At 42.4% G+C, this 13026-nt stretch overlaps 1 protein-coding gene across 1 annotated transcript; it reads right to left on the bottom strand.

The window, feature by feature from the left end:
- Positions 1 to 2026: 2026 nt before the first annotated feature.
- Positions 2027 to 7558, bottom strand: CCNG1 (cyclin G1). The gene is made up of 7 exons (XM_082771402.1): positions 7388 to 7558; positions 6865 to 7128; positions 5626 to 5879; positions 4953 to 5031; positions 4760 to 4858; positions 4342 to 4536; positions 2027 to 3632 (listed from the first exon to the last, which is right to left on the bottom strand). The coding sequence occupies exons 2-6, from the start codon at positions 7126 to 7128 to the stop codon at positions 4345 to 4347; spliced, it is 888 nt and encodes a 295-aa protein (XP_082627528.1). The 5' UTR covers positions 7388 to 7558; the 3' UTR covers positions 2027 to 3632; positions 4342 to 4344.
- Between the last annotated feature and the right edge of the window lie 5468 nt (positions 7559 to 13026).

The raw sequence follows: 13026 nt of genomic DNA, 5'->3' as shown, positions 1-13026 counted from the left end.
TCTGAGATACTGTTTCCAAAGTATAGAGTTGACAACAGTGCTGAGTACAAATACCAAGTTAGAGTCTTGACCAGAAATTTCATTGTCTCATAAGCCACTGTTACAATGCACAGTACCATAATGATCTTAAACCAGGGCCCGGAAAGAATAAACAACATGATAGAGAGCACATATGGAAAGTAACGTGCTATAATACTCAATGCATGAAACAGGTGCAGCAGACTTGAGATTAAAGCAATCAGCATTATGACTAGCAACTATTAAGCAGGTCTAATACTTATACCAATTTTAGTTTAACACACTCTGGTCAGATCTGTTGTTATCTCAACCCTTTGAGCCCCATGTTGGGCACCAAAGGGACTGTTGTGGTTTAACCCGGCCGGCAGCTAAACACCACACAGCCATTTGCTCACCATCCCCCCTCCCTCTCTGGGATGGGAGAAAGAAACGGGAAAGTGAAGCCTGTGGGTTGAGATAAAGACAGGAAAATAACGGTAATAATAATAACAGTACTACTACTACTACTGTGTACGAAACAAGTGATGCACAATGCAATTGCTCACCACCCGCTGACCGATGCCCAGCCTAACCCCGAGCAGGCGGCTCCCCCACCCCAGCTAGCCACCCCTATATACTGTTCAGCATGACCCCAGATGGGATGGAATATCCCTTTGGCTAGTTTGGGTCAGCTGTCCTGGGTCTGTCCCCTCCCAGCTCTTACTGCACCCCCAGCCTGCCCGTTGGCAGGACAGAGTGAGAAGCTGAAACATCCTTGGCTTGGTGTAAGCACTGCTCTGCAACAATTAAAACGCCAGCAGGTTATCAGCACTCTTCTCATCCTAATCCAAAACATAGCACCCTACCAGCTACTAGGAAGAAAATCAACTCTGTCCTAACTGAAACCAGGATAGTAGTGTAGGTCCAAATGCCATGGTAAGGTTTTAGAGAGCTTACCATAGTGTACAAAAGTAGGTATAGGTTGGTATTAAGTGTATCTTTGCCACAATTGTAGATCAGAAGTTGGATGGTACAGGCACAAATGAGACTGCTACAAGTGCCAAAGTACTACCCAGTGCAAGTATTACACATGACAACAGTTAAACTGGCTTACACAGTAAGCCATCACAGCTTTAAATTATTTTAAGAGGACAGGTTTAAACTAGCTGGATAGCTACTTCTCTCGTCCACTGCAAGTTTTGGAATCACCTAGATGAAGAGGAAAAAATGGCAAGTTATTTTAGGCCTTTTCCTAATGGCTAAACCTGCATTCAGGACTTCAAATGGTGGGTTGTGTCTCATGTCAAGTCTCACTGGGCACTTCCATCCCTTCTTAGACACAGTAACAGGCATGACAGATGCGTAAATCTGGGTGTGTGATACAGAAATGAGATAAACCCACTCTCTAGGGAATCATCTTGCGCACTCATTGAAGTGCTGCCTTGTTACGTAAGTGAGCACTGTGCAGCAGAACAGCCTACAGCTATTTTTTTCATGGCTCTGCTTTAAGGATAAGCACAGAATAATGCCAGAGCTTTAGCTTTGTTTATCACAGCTACTCCCCGTGAGTGTGTTGGGTACAGAAATGTATAGCTAAACTTATGTCTAATCAAACTGGAATTCTCAGATGAGTCCAGGAAATGAAATCTTGGGCTTTGAAAGCCCACATTCTCTTAAAGAAGTGCTGCATTTACTGCAATATGTAGAAGCAGGCAATACGCAGTACTAGCTTAACAAGGAAAGATGAAGTCACATTTGAACAGTGTAAACTACTTGTAAACTCATTTGTGTAACTGCTTTCATGTCTCAAAGGTGTTAAAGCAATCATGTCAGCAAGTTGATGTAACATTACCAAAGATGTTGAGATTTTTCTCGTTTCTTCCCTAGCCCTTCCCCTGTGGCCTCAACCTCTTAAAAATATCCTTACTTACCTCTTGTACAGACATTTCTCAGGTAGTATTTAGGTATAAGCCACTTAATAGCCTTCCCACAATGATGCTTTATAACAAATTGGAACAAAGTTGCTTGGTTAACTGCATTTCAACATTTAATTGAAAGGTACATATCTTGACACATGACAATACCAGTAGAATTGCACACTGCATCTTTGTCCATCTCTCCCAGTAAGCTGCCCACCCCTTTATCTGAGTCACATGTATGCTTTTCAGAGGCCAGCACAATGCACAGAGAGCACTGGCAGATGGAAAACTCCATTAAATGCTATGCAGTGCAATCATTCCCACGAGTTCATGAGAAAGCTTGATTTGTCTAGTACAGAGCTTTGGTATGAAGTATTTTGTGAAGAATTTAATTAGTTTAAGATATGCTAAAAATGGTTTATGCATTAGCTATTACCATTAAGGGGACAGATTTGGTAGGCTAGCATTTAAGCCCACACTATATTCAGAACATTCAGACTGCTCATTTTCCCCTAAAACCGTTTACATGGCAGTTATTACCAGCCTACCCCTAACAGCCTCTGCTCCACAGTGACACAGAACTCAAGAGGTAATTAGCAACATTCCCCCAACACCTCTATCCATCTTACATCCAATAACACATTCTTACTATTCACTTTCTTGTTAGCACCAAAAGCAAGATATGCCTCAAGTACTGTCACGGTCTTCAGGAAAAAAAAAAACAGAGCAGCTGTGTTTCACAAAGCTAATTGTTAAACAGATGAGAGTTGAAACAATCTTCAGTTGTTTCTCACCTTAATTGTTCCTACTTACAGGCCATTATGGGACTACAGCCCTGTTCCTACTGTGCCTGTAAAATCCATCTGTTCAGCATCAGCATTTACCTCTTGTATAGCAAAACCTCACAAGACTAATGGCAGATTGGGGGCAAGTAACTCAGTGGTTTCTCTCCAGCCTTCTTACGTACCATTCAGTTTCTATGCTCTCTCTATCCTTCATAATCTCAGCAAACTACACCTCTTACAAAACACTGATACTATCATTGCAGTGTTAATGACTATCTTTTACAAGGCAATGAAATCAAGTTTCTCCCCTTCGTCCTGCTCCAGGTACTCGACCAGCTCAGCAGTTATTGTAGAGCTTTGTTTTTAATTTGTCTATGTTAAAGGTCAGTACCCTGCCCTGTAGGAACACATGGACACATGACAGCCAAACCAGCACGTCAGGTGGACTGACAAGCATTTCCTATTCTCATCGATATTGAGCAAGATGGTCTTTAGTTTGCCTGAGACTACAGCACTGTGCCACTGCACATGTTTTCCTAATGTCCTGTAATCTTCAGAAAGTGAAGCAGATTGATTTTTTTTTTTTTTTTTGAATTTAATACACCACCGGGCACCTGCACTTATAGTAAAACAGAGTTAGACTACACAAGCTGCTCTACAAACTATAAGGTGTTAAATTCCTTCTATCAGTATTGTGGTTTTTCACTGTTTGGATAGCAAATGGTCTAATAAGACCAAAAACTGACACTGAATATTGTTGTAATCATAATGGAAACAAACGTATTTGCTGCAAGGATTTTTAGTCTGAAGTGTTATGTATTTCCATGAGTTGGGTTCTTCATTATTAAAATCATGTTTCAGACTTGGTTTCTCAAATCTTCATCTGCCTGTGAACTAGGTCACAGGATGGTTCTCTCATTTTATTGTATTCCTGTACAAACAAACAAACACAAAAGACAGTCAACTCAAGGACTCTCTCTACAAGAACCAAATAAAGCATCAGACTTGAACACAGCAAGACAGCAGCAATACAGCTGTTAAATAAGATATGCAGCCCTTGGAATTAAAGCCTAGATAAGGAATTAGTTCATGATTTCCACAGTTAATAAACTGCAGCATGCATAACTGAATTACAGCTTTTAGATTTTACTAAACAGACAGTTATACAAATAAAACTGTATGCAACTGTCCTCATTTTATCTGGTTTCAGTGAACTATTGCAAGAGACAGATTCTAATAGGCAACTGTTTACTCTTAGCAGATTCCTTTTTATGATAGAAGCAAGCTAAATTTTTGCTCTGCTTTTTTACCAGTTTTACTCCATATTTTAGTTTGAATGAGGTCCCAATGTCTGTAGAACACATCTCTGCTCCCACAGCACACCAAAGGATCAATTCCTTCTACAGTATTCATATATGAGGTCACCACTTCTTAAGGTACACCACTGGCTCAAGCACGAACACGAGAACAGACCAGCCTCTACATGACAGGCCTACTATGATTCAGTTACACATTTCCCTACCTATACAGAATAGGAAATTTTGAGGTAGTTAACAGCTAAGCACTTCTATATTATCAGAAGCTGATTTTACATTTATGAGCTGGAATTTTACTTATTAAATAAATAAAAAAAAAATTACCTATTATGAGCTGGTCTCTGGAATTGTAGGAAGGTGTGTTATTCTGTAATAGCTATGTTTAAGCTGCCGTGCTGTACGCCCAGACACAATCCATTTTAATTTCTGGACGTTTGGTTTCGAACACTTGCTCGAGGAATATTCTGTAAGGCACTTTAACACCAATTCCTTCCAGAAGGTCAGCTCTCTGTTGTTTATCTAAATAGCAAGACAGAATCCCATGTCAGTAACTCATTAAATCCTTATTTTATATGTTCATTTTTAGCTGCTCCACCTAAGATAGGAAGCAAAAGATTCCAAGCCAGATGGCAGAAGGAAAAGAATAAAAAGAGAGAAACCAGTATGCCAACAGACCTCCCCTTTCGTCAGTGAGTTATCCCCAGCATGCATTTACATCCTGTAAAACAATATCCATACATACCTTGGAATGCAGCTGCAGAAATTCCAATGCCTCTGTCAACTCCAGTAGTTTTTGTTCTTCTATCTCTAGTGCCATAATAGACAATGCCAAGACAGAAGGCTGAAGAAGACAGAAGAGGAAATGTGACATTTTTGAACTGTGATTTTTTTAAGCTTCAGTAGTCTTATTTTCTATGTGCTTTTAAGACGTTTACCTTGGCTTTAGAAAACATGATTCTGCAGTGACATGCCTTAAGCTGCGTCTCAAGTCTCTCAAAATTAAGGTATTTTTTCCTATAAGGAAAACAAGTAAGTCAGTGTTGCACAGGAACACAAACTTGATCAAGACAGTACCACTCTGGAAACTGAGAAGCGGTGAGAACATTCTTTAGATAAAGAAGGGCCTCTTTTGTACCACAAGATCTAGAGTTTCAGTCAAACAGGTGCTCAGTTTTGGCAGTCATAATGTCAAAAATAAACCTTGTGTTACACTGGAGAGAATTCTATCATCAAAATAGGCTGGGCAACAAGGACTTTTAAGGCTAGCTAGCAAACTGAACTTCTTTCTGAAATCAGATTTTGAAATCTTTGCAATGAAGCTCTACTTAGTGCAGCGTAAGTACAAATTTTTTATACCATCATTGATGAACAGGCTTGTTTTGGGGCTTAGAGAGCAACACTCTTTACATCACTTTACACAACGTTTAAAGTTAAAATAGCATTACACCACAGATACTCATGTATTTACCAATAAGAGGGTTGGGTTTACTTTTTTATTTTTTACGATTATCAAAAGGCCAATTGCTTGAGTAATATTCCCTGGTTATTCTTCTACATAGGCTTCCTGATCATCTGCAGTCGTAGCAAAGTAAGTTTTAGCTATTTTACCTTTCACAGCTTAAATTCTCATGAATGAGTGAATGATATAGTTGTAGAAACTGAAAGGCCGTTGTAGCTTTGACTTTCCAAGACAGCTTCTCCAATACGATTTTCTCCATTCTCATCAGATCAGAAACAGTGAACCTATACTGGCTTATTCGAATCAAGTCAGTGGCTAAAGGAACATTTCTCTCTTCCTCTGTTGCTTTCACAGCCAAGTAGAAGCAGCTGAGTCCAACACAGCCTACGTGTTTAGGCTGTACCTAAAGAGAAGTCAATTTGACTCATTACTTTCAAAGAGGGACATTTTTGATCAGTAATTTCAACACCTAAGCACCAAAGTAGAATCACCAACAAGAAAATATTATGGGTGTTTTTAAATGCTTAAGCAATTAGACTTTTTTATCCACATACATTTTAATCTTTAACCAAATGAAGAGACCTTTACAAGCAACAAATTCTGCTTCATTCATCTGAAGAACAACATTGCAGAAAAATATATTTTGACTGAGAACTAGTTTCTTAATGAGGTTCCATAATAGCCTAATCAGAAGCTTTTATGACCTACAGTGTTGTACATATTGGCATATCCCAGCATTTTTCTTTATCCTTTTCTATATACATAAACTCGTTACAGTTATTTTTTTTAAACAGATCTTGAATTCAGAAGTATTATGCTCTATTTTTTTTTAACAGGTGTACTAACATTCAAGTAAAACAAGCATTTTTTCTTGACCCAGTACAACAGTAGTAATCCTGGTTCATTGGACGATTAACAACCTGTCAGCATGCCACATACATGCAGTAGAATGGAGTGCTAGCTGAATACTCATTTTACCAGAGTAATAAATGCTGAACAGCATCAAGACTCTTGATATACATGAGGCTCACTGGTAGGTTTTAACAGCAGTAAAATAAAAAGTAATTTAAGATGTTCTTGTATAAGTGCAACAGGCAAGACAGTTTGTCTTGATCTAACCCATTAACACCGCCTGCATTTCCAAGCCTAAGGGCATCCTCAAGTTGGAACAGATGCCTTCTTCCTTTTCTTCATCAGAGGAAACAGCTTTCTTACTGCTAAAATCTAAACAGCAAAAGCCATTTTTTTTAATCTCTTCTGCAATCAGTATATATGGAAGCAGCTTAACCTTTAGCCAGCTGAAAGCAAGACATGCTAACTTATACCAGGAGCAAAGTTGCAACAAACAAAAGCTGATACCTGGGAGCTTATACCTTAAAACACCATACCTTCATTTTTGACAAGAACCTATCTAAGAAATTCACAGCTAGTGAAAACGTCTCAGCGTGGAAACCGAAGAACTGAGTTAAGCTGAGGAGATCTTTCACTTCAAAGTCTCGCAGGCGGGCAGTCATTCGGAGGCCATTATCGTGGGCAGCTTCGATGAGTCTCAGGCCAGAGGCCTTGGGCTGACACCTCAGCTCCTGCTCCAGCAGGGCCGTCAGCTGGTACAGCAGCTCCTGCGCTTCAGTACTCACGAGCGTTTCAATCATCTGCGAGGAAAAACAGCCGTCAGCGCGTCCAACAGCTAACCCCGCGGCGCTGGGGGCCCCCTCAGCCCGCCCGGGCCCTGCCGGCCCCCAACAGGCGTCTTGCGACCCCGACCCCCCGGCGCTCCCCGCACCCCTCAGCGGGGCAGCAGCCGCCGGGTGCCCGCGCCGCGCAGGCGCCGGCTCCGCGGGACAAGCCCGGGCCCGTCCCCGTCCCCCCCCTCCTCACAGGGCCCTCCCGGCGCCCAGCCCGCGCCCCTACCTTGCCCCCCGCCTCGCCGCTCCCGTCTGCCACAGAAAGGGCCCGAGCTGCTGCCGCCCGCCCCGAGCGGCGCGGATTAGCGCGGCGCGGCGCCCACCCGCAGGCACGGCCCCCAGCGCGCCATGCGGCTGCGCCCACCGCCCCGCTGCGCTCCGCCGGGCAGGGGGCGGGGCTGCGCGCGGAGGGCCGGACACGCAGCCCAATCAGCGAGCGCGCACGGCTGGAGGGGCGGGGCGCCTCTTGAGCCGGGCGGCGCCCTCTGGTGGTGTGCCACAAGCTGGCGGGCGAGGCCTCGCAAGATGGAGGGCGGGGTCTCCCCAGGTGCTACCGCCCCCGCTCCCCGCCGAGCGGGGCTGGGCAGCGCCCGGCGCTCCGTCCTCGCCGCCTTCCCGTGCCGGGCGCCCCGAGCCGCGGCAAGTCCCGGCTCGTTCCTGAGGCGGCTGCGCTTTGTTTGTGGTGTGGAAATATTTACGTTGGCATCTCTGCGATAAGTCAAAATTAACTGAGAGACCAGACTCCCTTAGCCTTTTGCTTAAAGCAGCCTGAAGTGGCAAGCTTCAGGTGGTCCCTTTCAAAATACACTCCCACTCCCTTCCCTTTGTTTATATTTGTCTGGTTGAGTGGGATAACCATCGGCTTTCTGCTGAGGGAACAGCCAGGAATTACTGAGGTGAAGTTGAAGTGAGAGTAGAGCCCGTGGAAGATACAATTCTTGCTGTGGGTAGCCAGTCATGTGCTGTATAACTTGCATAACTTTTTTTTTTTTTTTTTTTTTTTTAGAATTCCCTGTTAAGACGTGGTAGTGTTACCTGGAAAAGGCGTGTTATTGCTGAAAAACACCTCAAATTGTTTAACAATATTCAGAGCAGAACATACTCCACTTAAGAACTGCCTTTAGGACAAGTAAATGGAATTGCTTAATATTGAAGAGCTTCTACTCAAAGCTCTATTCTTCTTCTTCTCCCAGTCTATACAAATACCTGGGATTGCCCCAGCCCAAGTGCAACACCTTGCACTTGGCCTTGTTGAACCTCATTAAGTTCTCACGGTCCCACTTCTCCAGCCTGTCCATGTCCCTCTGGATGGCATACCTTTCCTCTATTGTATTGACTGCACCTTTCAGCTTGGTGTCATCTGCAAACTTGCTGAGGGTGCACTCGATTCTGTCACCTGTGTCATTGACAAAGATATTGAAGAGCACCAGACCCAAGCACTGACCCCTGAGGGACACCACTTGTGACTGGCCTAGCGATAGCTACCCTGAGAAAAGGGTAGCTATCTTTTCTTCAGTGAAGTCTATCTGCTTGTCTGTTATTTATTTTTTTTAAAAAGGAAGCTGAATGACAAATCTAACCTTTAGTCAGCTTTTCTGCCACCCCTCCTAGCTAGCCCTCCTGATACAACTGAACACACAAATCAGGGTCTTTCTCTGCATCTTTTGTTTCCAAAGATGTTTCTTTTATTCTGAATTGCTTTCTGCCTTTTTTTTTTTTTCCCCACTTCTAATTGTGGCAAATTTCAAACAGTCAACACCTGTTCTTGGCAATGCTTTGCCCTCCCCTGTAGCTCAATGTTTTCTGTTTAGCAATCATAAAAAATAAATAAATGCATTTACTCACATAAAACAGATGAGCTGACCAATGTGATACTAATACAGCTGTTGTTCACAGCAGGGTGTTTCTGTTAGTCATGGGCATGCCTTATACAGTTGCATCCCAGTAAGGACGAACTGCAATCTGGCATGTATAAGTTCTGGCCCCTGCTACCTGAAATGAATGATGTGGTGGATTTACTCTGGGAGGTAGGTCTTTGCATTACAGCTGCAGGAAATTACAATTGTTTTCATTATCTCTGTGTGTCTTGGATTAATGCTGTGAAATTACTTTCTCCTTAACGCAGACTGTGGAAAAAAAAAAAGATTAGTTGCAAGAGATTTTTGTTCAGTAATGAGAGCTATGTTTACTTTTCACTATTTAGAAACATTGGCTAAATGCAAATGAGAGCACTGTGTGTGGCTGTTTTGGAAACATTTGGAAAAAGATGAAGCAATATTCTTCCCAGAAGTGCAATACAAATTTAGTCTTCCCAAATGATGACAACAAAGACTTTTTTTTTTTTTTTTCCTCTACTCATTCAGGAAAGTTATATACTTCTGCAGGCCATTTATCAGTTTGGGACACTTGAGAGGGGACTACAGTATAATTCGATTTATTTAACTTCAGGATCCCATTTGTTAGAACGTGGATCTAAGTTATGCTAAAATCTTATATGTCATAAGGCTTAAAATGATACAGGTTTCAGTTTCATCTCTTGATATGCCTGTCAGATAGCCAAGGGACCTAGTGCTGCTGTTGGTCTCTTTCCTTGGTTCCAGGGGCTGATAAGTGCTTTTCCTATTTTGTTTGAGCCTTTTTATTGCTCTTCAGAGAATACAGTTTGAAGGGAAGCCTGGCAGGGGGACATGCTGATTCTTGATTCTGCCTTCTTGCTCAGGACATGTGAAGATCTGATATACTTCTTGCATGCTCCTTTGAAGTAAAAATGTTTGCAATTGAGTGTTGAACCACACTTTTTACTTCAACCTGAGATTAGTCTGTCTGTTGTTCTGAGATAAGCTTTGGAACCTTTGTTAATTGATAGGTGGCATCCTTGTTGTTATACAATGCAAGTAATTCATGTGAAGAGGAATTTGGAACAGCTACTGTAACTGCAGTGCTTCTTCATACTGAGATAAAAATGCTGTTAGAAATCATGTCATCACATGCCATGCCATACCACAGTGCTGCACAAAGCTGTATCTGCAGGACTTCGTGGTTAGTTACAACAACAGAACTGCTTACCCACATAACAAAACAGCTTCTAAAACCTAGGCACGTCTGAGTAACATCTGTATCAAAACACTTTTTTTTTTATTTATTAACAAATGCTTTCTATCTGCCACTCATGCTTCTTTAAAAGGTAACCTACTCCTTCAAGGGATTTTTCTAAGTGTGCATTGAACTTACCATGCTCTATGTTGTTCTTTGGGCAACTCTCTCATTGCTTTTTGGTTCAGAAGTCGTTTCCCTTCAATTACTGTTGCCTGTATACATTAAGGCATACAGTTACTTATATTCCTTCCTTGGTGTTTTGGCATTCTGCACTTGGAAGTGCAAAGTAATAGGTTTTTAACCTGGGCTATGTGATCTGATAAAATCCTTATTCCAGAGGAAGCGATATAGTAGCAAGTCTTATGTGAACAGAGTGCACGCAGATGCAGATCTGACTGCATGATATGAACTGCCATCCTGCTAAATATAGCTAAGCAGTATGATTTATTGCTTTGCTATGGAAAAGAGACGCTTTGCCTTAGTTCTCAGATCATTTGAAATTGGAAGCTGACATAAGCGTCAAAGACTTCCCTCCCCCGGGTGGCTGTTGTTAGTCCGCTGTGCTCTGCATTTTGCTGTGCTGTGCTGCCAAGTGCGGGCCTCCCCCAACGTGTCTGTGCAGTGCTCCAGGTGCAGCATGTCTATGTCTGAGCAGTGTGTAGGCAGTGCTTGTTGTTAGCCATCAAACCCTGCAGCACATCTCTGGGGTTTTCTTGCACTTTAACGTTTTTCTGCACTGATACTCTTCCTGTCTTACAGTAGTCTTTCTCTGTCACAAAAATTTCTTCCATGTACGTTCTATGTTCAGAGTCCTTACAGATGGTAGCTTTTCTTTCCTTTACTTTCTTATCAGATAAGAGGTGACAGGAAGATAAGATGACTTACACAGGTGGTTCAGTATGTTCAGGAGAGAATGAAAGTAAACATTGGAGTTCTGTGTGTGCCAGACTGTGCCATTATCTACGTGCTTCTCATAGTCACTTCTCTGAAGACCTTATCTTTCCCTAAGGAGAAGCAAATTCTTCTAAACTCTGCAGCAGTTGGACAACTGGTCAAGTTTTTACCATGTGAACACAACAAAATAATATTTAAATGCTGAAAGTAAGCTTTTTTTTTTTTTTTAATATATATATTTATTTATTTTTAATTTGGTAAACAGGACTGAAACTGTCAAATGAGGGCAACAAATGCTGTCAGTACATTGCTACATAAGGCACTACAGATTGATAATTTTTTTCTTCATCACAAATGTTGGATACAAGGGCCAAGGACTTCCTTCTCAGCAGCACGGTGAACAAGCTGCTGTGCCTCTCAGTTCTGCTTAGGAGCTGCTGTAAGAGTTCAGCACAGATACAATATGAATTAGGTCATGAATATCTATCTGCAAGGGCACAAAATTGTTTCTTCCTACTGTCTACAGAGTTAAAATTCTCAAGCGAGACTTATTTCAACTGTTGCTGGTGTAGCGAATGGCTTATGTGAACTCTGTAGCTGGTTGTCTTTACAGCACTGGCTAACTTGACTTTGCTTGGCATTTATTTGAGAGAGAAGCCTTTATCTCATTTCTTTATAGTTCAGAAATCTTGTTTCTTTCAATTTATGTTGCCTGAAAAAATCTAATGCATGTAGATACTTACTTCTCCACCAGTGTTTTTAATGCTTAAATGCAGAGATGTTTTCAATTTAGCTCATGGAAACATGCAAACAAACAAACAAAAGCTAAAATCTTATGTTGCTTCCTATATATTTGAGAAAATAAGGTGAAATTAATTGACACCACGGAGCAAAACCATCTGTCTGTCCACATCCTTTATGCCAAGTTTGTTAAAAAAGACTTGCAGGTACATTTGCAGCACCAGTGGAGAAGGATCCTCCTTCCCCAGAGAGCCCCTGAGCGTGGACGGGAGGTGCAGCCGCCTGAGCCTGGTGGTGTTTGCATCATGAGCCCAGGAGCTGGGGCTTTCTCCTGCCTCCTGCTGCGGCTGCCTGCTGAGACAACCAGGAGTGAAGGGAAGCGAGACTGAAGCATTCAGTTTCCAGCTGTTTCAGGGTGTGGTTTCAAAACTATACTTTTCTGAGCTTTAAAGCCTTTACATGACTTTTCTCTCTCACTGTAGCTCTCGCTGTAGTTCTTCTCTAATATCAATATATCCACCCAGAAGAGGAGCTTTAAAAAATGTTGCACCATAGCTTTCCTACACAAAATTTCTGCAGCTGTCTTGAATGTCTGCTTTCTTTTAACTTGTCACTACAAGGCAGCCAAGGTCAGGTAAAATCTGAGTCATGTCATTCCAATGTTTTCTGTCTTCCTGCGTCCTGTTTCTTTGCTTGCACCTATGTGCAGGAGGTGGTCAGTAAACGCTTGTATTGCCATGGAGTGAGAAATAAGGCAGAATGACGGTCAGGTTTTTAGCAGAAACTGACATCTAATTCTTAGCAGATCTAGCGTGGCAGTGAGATCCTAGACGACCACTAGGTGTCCTTGCCAGCCCAAGGAGAGGATGCTTCCTGTGTGTGACAGAGGAAGCAGTATTCCAAGTAACTCACTGTTTCATTAGGTAAGGAAACACTCCAGGAGGTACAGCAGGTTGTATCAGTATCAGGGGCTTGTTAGGGTAGCCAGCTGGCCGACAGCAAGACCGAAGCAGCTGTTAGCCTCTGTTCCTCTAAAAACAGTGATTCAAAATTGACATTGAAAGCAGCTTGGGCACCTTCCCCCTTTGTATGTTGTCTGCTGTCATGGCCAGAGCTCAGTGTTGGGTTGTCACA

This window comes from Aythya marila, assembly GCF_965140915.1.
Source record: "Aythya marila genome assembly, chromosome: 14".
Lineage (NCBI taxonomy): Eukaryota > Metazoa > Chordata > Aves > Anseriformes > Anatidae > Aythya > Aythya marila.
The sequence above is the reverse complement of the archived record's forward strand: the minus strand, read 5'-3'. Positions and strand labels throughout refer to the sequence as shown.